This window comes from Arabidopsis thaliana (genome assembly GCF_000001735.4).
Source record: "Arabidopsis thaliana chromosome 1 sequence".
NCBI classification, from domain to species: domain Eukaryota; kingdom Viridiplantae; phylum Streptophyta; class Magnoliopsida; order Brassicales; family Brassicaceae; genus Arabidopsis; species Arabidopsis thaliana.
This window is the reverse complement of record NC_003070.9, coordinates 5,104,969-5,116,442: the sequence shown is the minus strand read 5'-3', so window position 1 is coordinate 5,116,442 and position 11,474 is coordinate 5,104,969. Positions and strand designations below refer to the sequence as shown.

The 11,474-nt window shown below is 37.8% G+C and overlaps 3 protein-coding genes across 6 annotated transcripts; all 3 read left to right on the top strand.

The window, feature by feature from the left end:
- The first annotated feature begins 928 nt into the window (after positions 1–928).
- On the top strand, positions 929–4,742 carry MAP70-4 (microtubule-associated proteins 70-4). Of its 2 annotated transcripts, none has more exons than NM_101353.2 (11): positions 929–1,333; positions 1,439–1,524; positions 1,724–1,789; positions 1,871–2,041; positions 2,148–2,318; positions 2,425–2,580; positions 2,685–2,831; positions 2,940–3,011; positions 3,091–3,618; positions 3,714–3,901; positions 3,989–4,548. In NM_101353.2, exons 1-11 carry the CDS (start codon positions 1,144–1,146, stop codon positions 4,026–4,028), a joined length of 1,815 nt encoding a protein of 604 aa, NP_563959.1. In that variant the 5' UTR covers positions 929–1,143; the 3' UTR covers positions 4,029–4,548. The 2 variants fall into 2 exon arrangements, with proteins under 2 accessions (NP_563959.1, NP_001184996.1); NM_001198067.2 differs by having other exon boundaries at positions 946–1,333; positions 2,685–2,786; positions 3,989–4,742.
- DL1C (DYNAMIN-like 1C) lies at positions 4,697–9,027 on the top strand. The gene is made up of 16 exons (NM_101352.3): positions 4,697–5,104; positions 5,224–5,287; positions 5,507–5,614; positions 5,706–5,807; positions 6,009–6,059; positions 6,167–6,228; positions 6,376–6,466; positions 6,558–6,622; positions 6,718–6,912; positions 7,007–7,126; positions 7,212–7,282; positions 7,603–7,828; positions 7,922–7,972; positions 8,066–8,306; positions 8,385–8,524; positions 8,619–9,027. The coding sequence occupies exons 1-16, from the start codon at positions 4,973–4,975 to the stop codon at positions 8,742–8,744; spliced, it is 1,845 nt and encodes a 614-aa protein (NP_172936.1). The 5' UTR covers positions 4,697–4,972; the 3' UTR covers positions 8,745–9,027.
- A 308-nt stretch (positions 9,028–9,335) lies between these two features.
- AT1G14820 (Sec14p-like phosphatidylinositol transfer family protein) lies at positions 9,336–11,468 on the top strand. 3 transcript variants are annotated; one of them, NM_202102.3, is made up of 6 exons: positions 9,336–9,721; positions 10,022–10,280; positions 10,519–10,555; positions 10,643–10,760; positions 10,846–10,956; positions 11,045–11,468. In NM_202102.3, exons 1-6 carry the CDS (start codon positions 9,650–9,652, stop codon positions 11,204–11,206), a joined length of 759 nt encoding a protein of 252 aa, NP_973831.1. In that variant the 5' UTR covers positions 9,336–9,649; the 3' UTR covers positions 11,207–11,468. The 3 variants fall into 3 exon arrangements, with proteins under 3 accessions (NP_973831.1, NP_172935.2, NP_973830.1); NM_101351.2 differs by having other exon boundaries at positions 9,494–9,721; positions 9,912–10,280; positions 11,045–11,316; NM_202101.1 differs by having other exon boundaries at positions 9,582–10,280; positions 11,045–11,425.
- Positions 11,469–11,474: the final 6 nt, after the last annotated feature.

Sequence of the window (11,474 nt, the reverse complement as noted above, 5' to 3'; positions counted from 1 at the left end):
ATCTTTATCCTCCACTCGAGGAAAAAAACAACACAATAGAAAAATTAGCAACAAATTATTAGGTAGGAATAGGATAGATTAGTGTGTTTACGTCAAACTTAGGAATGATATTCACGAGTATGTAAAGTTTTGGTTGTTTCTGCATGTAAACTTTATGTAGATTTCTACCGTCTATCAGGAAATAGTTAAATTTGTTTAGATGAATAATGTAAAAGACGGTAGAAAACAAAAGAAACGTAACTACGTAAATGAAATGTGTTTAGATGAATAACGTAATACAATGAAAGTATGAAACTAAGATATAATATAATGTAAAGAAACAGCTCAAAATTTGAGATTAGTTGGTTTGACCGTGGTCCGGACTTAGGGACATGTTCGGCTCATTAAAGCTCAAAGATTCTTGTCTCCTCTTACATTGATTTCTTCACTATATACTACTAGTATCTTCAAGAAATGAATACAGTATCAAATTCAACGAAAATTAATCTATACAAATATATTATGCGTGATGATAAAAAAAAAAAAAGGGGAAAATAACATGAATGTACACCAAAGTTAAATCTGAAATTTGATTGAGAAAAAAAAAACCAGAATAGAAGTTGTGTCATTTTAGTTAGAATCATGAGACATGGTGTCTAGTGATTTTACATTTGTCGTACATGTTTGGACAAAATGGGATGGTCCCTAATAATTTGACAACACATACAAAATAAATACAGATGGTCCCTAATCCCTTCAATGTAAATTAACCATATTTCTACGAAACACCAGTGTTATGATAATTTCTTTTGGACAAGAATGTACTACTTCATTGCTAATTACCCAATTTCTCCTTATGAAACTAGTTAATAAAATCAAAGAGGAGCACACAATTAAACAGTAATTAACAGTGACGCTAATCAGTCTCTATCGTTGTCACTCTTTAACAACCATACCCTTAAACCTCATTTAAATCTCTCTATCTCTCTGCAAAACAAAACAAAACAAAAACAAGAAGTGTTCTCTTCTTCTCTTAAGCCCAAGCATTTGATGAGCTTTGTAGTGTTGTCCTCTTCGTTTGTTTTCTGATATATACCGATCTAATTTACAACTTTAGCATTTTGGTTCAATTTTGAATTGTGGTGAGGATTGAGATCGGAAGTAATGGAGGAAAGAGGATTTATGTCACCTTCATTGGCTATATCGGCTTCTTATCGAGAAGGAGGAAGCAAAGGCATGTCACGACGGAGGTCAATGAGACCAAGCTTTGACGCGGATAACGAGTTCATGAACCTTCTCCATGGCTCAGATCCCGTGAGAATTGAGTTAAATCGGCTGGAGAATGAAGTCAGAGGTACGAGAAATGTGATTTTGTTGATGATTTGACAATGGAATTTGAGATTGGTTTTTGGATTAGTACTTTGCTTCTTGTGTTTGAAACAATGACTTGGTTATACAGATAAGGATAGGGAATTATCTGAAGGACAAGCTGAAATCAAAGCTTTGAGGTTGTCTGAACGACAAAGAGAGAAGGCTGTTGAAGAGGTTTATGCCCTTACACTTTAAGCTTCCATTACATAAACAAAGTATTTAGCTTGAGTGGCATTGTGATATTCCTATTTATAGAATATGTAGTCATGTAGCCTGAGCTTGGTTTTACTTGTTTGGAATTATGTCATATAAAGTTTCTCTCTTTACACTCTCTGTGTACTGACTTCTCTGCTATTTTATTTGAGTGCTGAAGCTCACTGAAGAGTTGGGAAAGATGGCGGAAAAACTCAAACTTATTGAAAATCTTCTTGAGAGTAAAGTATGCTTCTAATATCTCCTTTGTTCTTTGATCGCTTATTTATATTGATTCTATATATAATGATGTTGTATGTTGTCACAGAACCTTGAAATCAAGAAGATAAATGAAGAAAAGAAGGCTTCCATGGCAGCTCAGTTTGCAGCAGAAGCTTCTCTTCGTAGGGTTCATGCTGCTCAAAAGGATGATGACATGCCTCCAATTGAAGCTATTCTTGCCCCTTTAGAAGCTGAACTGAAACTTTCGAGACAAGAAGTATTTTCCTTCCTTTGAACCAGAATTACCTTTGTATAGCTCGATTCAACAACTTACGGGACATTTAACAGCTTTCTCATATGGGTTTACATGTTTTGATTGGTAGATTGCTAAACTTCAAGACGACAATAAATCATTGGACCGCCTAACCAAATCAAAGGAAGCAGCTTTGCTTGACGCTGAAAGGACAGTTCAGTCTGCATTGGCAAAGGCTTCAATGGTTGATGATCTCCAGAATAAGAACCAAGAATTGATGAAACAGATTGAAATTTGTCAGGTATGTCTATATCATTTCTTTTACATATTGGAACACCAGAATAGGGTATCTCTTCCTTTTCTTACCACTGTGGTGGCCTTATTTGTTGATACATTGGTTAAAATAGGAAGAGAATAGAATTATAGACAAGATGCACAGACAGAAGGTTGCAGAAGTTGAAAAGCTTATGCAGAGTGTTCGGGAATTAGAAGAAGCTGTTCTTGCTGGTGGTGCAGCCGCAAACGCAGTGAGAGATTACCAAAGGAAATTCCAAGAAATGAATGTATATTTCATATGCTTCTATAGTACCTCAATAACTTACTGTTTTTCTTGTTAGTGTTTTGGTCTCGTACTGATCGTAATTGTGGTGTTTTGTGTTTTCCTTAGGAAGAGAGGAAAATCCTTGAACGGGAATTGGCCCGTGCGAAGGTAAATGCAAACAGAGTTGCTACTGTTGTAGCTAACGAATGGAAAGATTCTAATGACAAAGTGATGCCTGTAAGGCAGTGGCTTGAAGAACGTAGATTTTTGCAGGTCATTGCTGATACATATTAATATTTAAATTCTCTTGCTGCTTCAAATTGTGATTCATATTCACGGAGATTAACTTATACTATTGCCACCACCGTTATGTTTGGACAGGGAGAAATGCAACAACTACGCGACAAACTTGCCATAGCTGACCGAGCTGCAAAATCTGAAGCTCAGCTGAAGGTAGAATCATAGCTGCGGGACACCATCTTATTTTTTTTAATCTCCTAACTGAGGAATTGCTGCTTTTACTTATTTTTAGGAGAAATTTTTACTGCGGCTTAGAGTGTTAGAAGAGAGTTTAAAGGGGCCTACGAGCAGCAGCAGCAGAGGCACATCTGTTGGTAGAAGTTCGAGCAACGGGCCTACTCGAAGACAATCCCTTGGTGGAGCTGAAACAAGTCCAAAAATTACATCAAATGGCTCGCTGATTAAGAGAACACCAAGTTCTCAGTTGAGATCATTGACTGCTAGTGCAAGCACTGTATTGAAGCATGCGAAAGGAACATCAAGATCATTTGATGGGGGCACCAGATCATTGGATAGAAGCAAAGTGCTAATAAATGGACCGAGATCGAATTTTCCTTTGAACCACAAGTCTTCTGAAGGAACTAGCAGAGGCGAATCGCCTAGCTCAATAAAAGGGGAAGAAGAATCAGCTGACAAGGCAACAAATAATGATAGCGTCCCAGGTGTCTTGTACGATCTGCTGCAGAAAGAGGTCATAACATTAAGAAAAGCGGCGCATGAAAAAGATCAGAGCCTGAGAGACAAGGACGAAGCGATTGAGGTTTGCTAGTGTTTGGCCTTTTTTCCTGTTCTTTGCCGCCTTTATATGAAATGTTGTATAATATAAGTCTAAAGATATGGGTTGTGTATATTTAGATGTTGGCCAAGAAGGTTGAAACATTAACAAAGGCGATGGACGTTGAGGCAAAGAAGATGCGAAGAGAAGTAGCTGTAATGGGGAAAGAAGTTGCTGCAATGCGTGTTGTTGATAAAGGACAACAAGATAGTAAGACCAGACGTCTCTCGGTCTCAAAGGGAAACACAGCTCAGCTACTTTCTGGAAGGTATTAATGTATTATCATATCAACTACAATAAGCTTTATTATTACCTTTAGATGTCATTATTGTTTATGTATTTTATCATTTGGTAGAGTGTCTGGACGAATCGGGATGACGAGGAGCACACAGTGACAAACTGATTCGATCAATCACTGGTTGGTCTCTGTGGCTTGCCTTAAGGTTCTTGTACCAAATTGAGAGAAGGGATTCAAAAGCCGAAAGAGATAATCGTGTAAAGTACCTGATTGATTCGATGTGTGTTTCTCTAAAGCATTCCAACATTCAAGGTAAAGGGAGACATTGACTTCACTTAGCTGATATATTTCTTACTCTGTTGCGTTATGTATAGTAGTACTGCAGTAGTAGAGGTAGGGTTGTTTTGTTCAACATTTTAAGCTTTTTTACTCTCTTGTTTTGTGTGTGTCACTCTCTCCTCTTAGTTAATTTTCTTATTAACCTCGATTATATTGGTAGCCTAATTTTTTATCTTTAAAAGAACTCTTCTTGGTGTTCAAAAAAAGAACTGGTAAAACCCAAAAAAGCTATATACAAAAAGAGAGAGAGATAGAGTTAATGAACACCACATGAGTTATAAGAACACCATCATTGAGATTTGAGAAGGATATTTACAACATTTGTAGTCAGACTTTATTGGGAAAAAAGTACATTTGTAATGTAATCAGGTCTTAATGATAATTAGTAGTTTTGACTTTTGAGTAAAAAAGAAAGAAAAAAAGAACATAACCACATGAATTGAACCGGTTCCGTATCATTGACCGGTACGCGTTTAGCGACGTGGGATTTGATATATTTTCACTTTCGGTCCAAAAGTATTATATATTTGAGCAAGTAGTCCTACTTTTTTGGTTTGAAATTGTTTTTCCCATTACCGTTCTCTGCTCCATTGGGTTCTTTCCTCTTTTCTCCCAGATTCATCAATCCCTCCTGCTACCGCGAGAGAGTAACAACTCACCGGACGTTTCAAATCCATCCTCCGATAACTATATTCGTTTCGTTAGATCTAGATCTGAGCGTCGGTGAGAGATTTTCTGGATCTGTGATACGTTCCAGGAAACATGGCGACGATGAAAAGTTTGATAGGTCTGATAAACAAAATCCAGAGGGCGTGTACTGTCCTCGGAGATCATGGCGGTGAAGGAATGTCGCTTTGGGAAGCTCTCCCAACCGTCGCTGTCGTTGGTGGCCAGGTTTGATCTCTTTCTATTGAATATACACATTTCTACGTTAAGATCCGATCTCACTTCTCGCCTCTTCAATCTCCACGTTTCTGATTTATCATTTTTGTTTGGTTGATATTGTGGATCAGAGTTCCGGAAAATCTTCAGTTCTAGAAAGTGTTGTGGGAAGAGATTTTCTGCCTCGTGGATCTGGTAATTTTACCTCTCGTTAAGCAATTTTGTCTAGTGTCTTCGATGTTTGGAATTGAAATTAGGTTTTCGGAATTTCGTGCTCTTATTAGTTGCTTCGATTTCAAACAATTTAGCGAAGCTCTGTGATCTTGAGAGCATTACATGAACATTTTGACTACTTCGAAAAACATGAGACTGAAGAAGGAGACCATCTAAATTGATACCATTTGATTTTATCAGGTATCGTTACAAGGAGGCCATTGGTGTTGCAACTTCATAAGACTGAAGACGGGACAACTGAGTACGCTGAGTTTCTTCATGCTCCTAAGAAGAGATTTGCTGATTTTGGTAGTTTGATTGAATCTTTCACGCTAATTGCTGGAAACAGTGAAATCGACAAAGGCATGTCGGGCTAATCTAAGTGTTATTCTCTTTTCAGCTGCTGTGCGGAAAGAAATTGAGGATGAAACTGATCGTATTACTGGGAAGTCAAAACAAATCTCAAACATTCCAATTCAGCTGAGCATATATTCTCCTAATGGTTTGTGCTTAAGACCACATTTCCTGTTATGCATTCCTATTGTAGTTAGTTCAGAAACCAACACCGTAAATTTCCTATATTATTGATAGTTTGATACCAGCTGTAATGAGATAACGAGTAGTACAATTAGATTTGAAGATTCCAATTTTGCTAACCTCTTCCATGTGACTTTGATTTCTCACTCTACTCTTTTCTCTACAGTTGTTAATCTGACGCTCATAGATCTTCCGGGTTTGACCAAGGTCGCTGTAGGTAAGAGTTTACTATTTTTTATCCAGTAGCTTAGCTTGTGCTTAAACTAGTTACTGATATGAATCTTGTGCTTAAACTAGTCACTGATATGAATATTATTCGTGTAGATGGACAACCGGAAAGTATTGTCCAAGACATTGAAAATATGGTCCGGTCTTATGTTGAAAAGGTCAGTCTTGCTCTAAGCTATTACTGAGACGGTTTCGGCAATCTTTTCAACTTTTCCAACCAAGTTGAACAGAAGAATGCATTTGATCATCATCACTCACTATAATGTCAACTCTGGAAGCTTATCCATAAAATCTTTTAACTGCAGCCAAATTGCATCATATTGGCTATTTCTCCAGCAAATCAAGATATTGCTACCTCAGATGCTATAAAACTTGCTAGAGAAGTTGATCCTACAGGTACGACCTAAATGTAGTTTCCTAATAACTGGTAAGTAGTGACTTTTTACACTCCACAACATTTTCTTAACCTTCTAATATATTTCTGTAGGCGAAAGGACTTTTGGTGTTGCAACCAAGCTTGATATCATGGATAAAGGAACAGATTGTCTAGATGTAAGCGTCTTTCTTGATTTCTGCACCTTGGGGTGTCAACTAATTCTGTTACTTGTTTAATATATTGTGACACCTCCTCTACCTATTTGATGAAGGTTCTTGAGGGAAGGTCATACCGTTTGCAACATCCCTGGGTTGGAATTGTGAATCGTTCACAAGCTGATATTAATAAGAGAGTCGATATGATTGCTGCACGTAGAAAAGAGCAAGAATATTTTGAAACAAGCCCTGAATACGGGCACTTAGCCAGTAGAATGGGATCAGAATATCTAGCAAAACTCTTGTCTCAGGTACCCTTTGGATTTACTTGCACAGATCTCGTTTAAATTAAAGCTTGAATGCTTAGCTTTGACTTTCTTCCTTCTTTGTTTTCCTCTCTATTAGCACTTAGAGACTGTTATCAGGCAGAAAATCCCCAGTATTGTTGCTTTGATCAACAAAAGCATCGATGAGATAAATGCAGAACTTGATAGGATTGGGAGACCCATTGCAGTAGATTCAGGAGTAAGATTTTAAACCATTAAGTAATTGGAATTCAGAGTTGCATCAGAATCGTATGGTTAGTCACTCACTAAATATATGATTTCAGGCCCAACTTTACACAATTTTGGAACTCTGCCGGGCATTTGATCGTGTCTTTAAGGAGCACTTGGATGGAGGGTAAGTGATTTAGTTATTCTACTTCTTATTCGTAAAGCTTATAACTTCTTGTTGGTGTACTATTACATTGCGACTGTGATGATCAACTTGGAGTCTATGAATTTTTTTAAGAGATAGTGTCGTTTCCAGAGTAATGTGCTGCTCTATAATGAATTTTGCTTACCTTCTAGTCAGTTTCCAGACTAAGGATGTGCAGTTTTAGTAAAAAAATTACATCAATGACCTTTTCATAGATGTTTGCCAGAAAATGCTTCACATAATTTCACAATGTACGTCCGGTAAAGTTGGTCTTCTGACAGTCATTATGTTGTTTGTATCAGACGACCTGGTGGAGACCGAATTTATGGAGTTTTCGACCATCAATTACCAGCAGCCTTAAAGAAACTTCCCTTTGATCGACATCTGTCTACCAAAAATGTTCAGAAGGTTGTTTCAGAAGCAGATGGTTATCAGCCGCATCTTATTGCTCCTGAACAAGGATACAGAAGGCTCATTGATGGATCCATAAGCTATTTCAAAGGACCAGCTGAAGCCACTGTCGATGCAGTATGCTTCCAAAATTTATTAGATTGCATTACTTTTGAGACTTAAGTTTTAGTAAATTGACTATATTCTTGATTGCTGTTTGATATTTCCTAGGTGCATTTCGTATTGAAGGAGCTGGTCAGAAAGTCAATTTCAGAAACAGAGGTAAGAACTGACAAGATGCCTTTGGTTTTGAGAACTCTTCCTAGCTCTTTACGCTCTGTTTTAGTCCTAACATACCATTGCTGTTTTTTTCAGGAACTGAAGCGTTTCCCGACTCTAGCAAGCGATATAGCAGCTGCTGCAAATGAAGCTCTTGAAAGATTCAGAGACGAAAGCAGGAAAACGGTTTTGCGTCTGGTGGATATGGAATCTAGCTACCTCACGGTTGAGTTCTTCAGGAAACTCCATCTTGAACCCGAGAAAGAGAAACCAAACCCAAGGAATGCCCCAGCACCAAACGCAGACCCCTACTCCGATAATCACTTCAGAAAGATCGGTACGTGTCTCTCTCGCCTCCCTTTACTTAGAAATGATACATTATCAAGTCTTTGTTTGTTGACTTTGGATAATTCAGGATCCAACGTGAGTGCATACATAAACATGGTCTGCGACACATTGAGAAACTCTCTTCCCAAAGCTGTCGTTTACTGCCAAGTTAGAGAAGCTAAGAGATCGCTTCTCAACTTCTTCTACGCTCAAGTTGGCAGGAAAGAGGTAAACTATATTATTACCCTTTGGATTATTTTGTTACCTTGTAGAAAATGCCATGCCCAAATCGAGAATAAATTTAAGAAAAATGATGGTGCAGAAGGAGAAGCTGGGTGCTATGTTGGACGAAGACCCACAGCTGATGGAACGAAGAGGAACCTTAGCTAAACGGCTAGAGCTTTACAAACAAGCTAGAGACGACATCGATGCAGTGGCTTGGAAGTAAGGGGGTTTGCTAAGACATATTCTTTATATTGTTAATTTCTTTGTTCGTGTGGGCACACTGCATTATAATAGATATGTTTGGAGTTCTAACTTCCAGTCTACACAAACATACACGCGACTACTCATGTTTTCTTGGGTCGCTAATTTCTATCACAACTTTCCCACTTTTTTTTGGTGTGTATCTTCGATTCTTGAATACTGGTTTTTAGAACAGTTAAGACATATTTTGAAGTCGCACTCTTTACATTAGACAAAAAGGAAGCTAATCTTTGATTTTTATTCAATTGGTCTCCACTTGTGCCATTACTGTATTTGGATCCAGTTCAAGTTTAAAAACAAATAGATGACAAAGAAGCTAATCTTTCTTGAAAATTTAATGTACATCTCATGTAGATAGAACAACTTATTAACCTAAAGGACTTTTCTTCTGTCACAAACAATAAAAATCGTTAGAACTGAATTTCCAATGCTCAATTAAGAACAAGCAGCTAAATGTATAACCGTTAACAAAGCCTGTTTCACATGGTTGATCAGAAAAATGATTAAAAGAACTTTAAGTAAGCCTTAAGATTCGGGATTTAGGAGTTAAAAAGCAATGTAATCATCACAGCTGTTTTAAATCGTCAAAGTAGTAGAAACAAAAGTCAAAGAGAGAGCTTCAACTTCCAGCTGCCCATTAATTGCAGCGAGTTGGGGAAAGGCTTATTGAGTTATTTCTATCCACTTACCGTAGAGACAAGTACCCAATACTTTGTCTGTTTCTTCTTCCTGTGGCTTCTGGGTCTTTGTCAACATCAAAGCTCTTTACTTTTTCAACTTACTTTATCGTGCGTCTGTACGGACCACAAAAGGCTCTCTCTTTATTTCTCTGTGAGATTTTTTTAGGATCTGAGAGAGCCAAAGATCATGGAGGAAAGCCAAGAACTTGCCTTGACCCAGTTGAGAAAATCGGTCGAGAAACTCTCTTCTTCTACTGAGGTAATCTAATTCGACGCTTTAGTTTCATTACAGTTTACAAAGCTTGCATCTTTTGGCCGTTTCATGAGTTTCACTGACAATGTCTCGTTAGAAAATGAGAAATATCTGTCATTTGATTTTGATGGGTTTTATATGGGCTACACTGTTAAAACTCTGTCTCCATTCTCGTCATAGTGGTTTGTCTGATTAGGTTTGAGCCTCCCATCAGAAACCCTAACAGTAGAGACAGTTTAGTAAAAGTGAATCCATAATCAGAAAATCTCATCAATGGTTTTTGTTGTTGTTGTTTCCTCTGAAAAGGGATATGACAAACCAACATTGATGAGGTTCCTGGTGGCAAGATCAATGGACCCAGTCAAGGCAGCAAAGATGTTTGTAGATTGGCAAAAATGGAGAGCCTCCATGGTTCCTCCAACTGGATTCATCCCTGAGTCAGAAGTGCAGGATGAATTGGAATTCAGAAAGGTCTGTCTTCAGGGTCCGACCAAATCCGGACACCCATTGGTGCTTGTCATAACCTCTAAGCATTTTGCTTCTAAGGATCCAGCTAACTTCAAGAGTAATCACCTCTCACTTGCTTCTGACCTTTACTTTCGTTGGAAATAATCTGTCCCTTGACTTTCAGTGACTTTTGTATTCATAGAACTGATCAGCTTCTTTCCTGGTTCTCTAATTATTGAGTAGTTTCATTTGACTTCAAATGAATGAAGTTTTTTGAGTCCATCTATGTGTTTTCCTTGAGTTGATTCTTGCGATAATTATCTATGAACTAATCTTTTATCTGTTTGATGTTGCAGAGTTTGTTGTTTATGCGCTAGACAAAACAATCGCAAGGTGTTTACACATTATTGAAACCAAAACACTTCAATAATCTTCCGGTTAGTTGGTTGTGAGACAAGCTTTTTGGTTTTTATGTTTCAGTGGCAACAATGGCAAAGAAGTTGGAGGTGAGAAATTAGTAGCCGTTATTGATCTGGCAAACATTACATACAAGAACCTTGATGCTCGTGGATTGATCACTGGCTTTCAATTCTTACAAGTAAGCATCTCCCTTCTTCCTGAAACAATATAGTTATCACACAAAAAGAAGTCCTGTCTATTAAATTTGGAAAATGTTTCTCTAGTCTTACTACCCGGAACGCCTTGCAAAATGCTACATTTTGCATATGCCCGGATTCTTCGTGACCGTTTGGAAATTCGTCTGCCGTTTTCTAGAGAAAGCAACTCAGGAAAAGGTTTGATCTTTAATCTCCTCTTGATGTATCTATCTCTAATGGTTCTTGAGCAACGAATCACATAAATTATGATTTTGCTGTTGCATAGATTGTGATAGTTACGGATGGAGAAGAACAGAGAAAATTCGAGGAGGAGATCGGAGCAGATGCTTTACCGGAAGAGTACGGTGGCCGAGCTAAGCTCACAGCAATCCAAGATGTTCTTCTTCCTCAGGCTGCTCCAGTAACTCTAACAAACAATAATGTTTAGCTCTTTATTTTTGGAAGCATTAACCTGAATATTTGTAATGGTCAGAACATAACTAGTGGTACATCTCTAAATTTCCAAAAGAAGCAATGAAAACATGAGAAAGTAATGCGAATATATTCAATCTGGTGACTGAGTGCTCGCTCTTGCTTATCTTTTCTTATTCACATCATAAGTAAGCTGTAAAGCAGGATTGATCAACAGACCAGACTAACTTCTAGAAACTTAATGTCCTCTTGTTGTACGTGTAAGATTCCAAAGTTAGCTATAG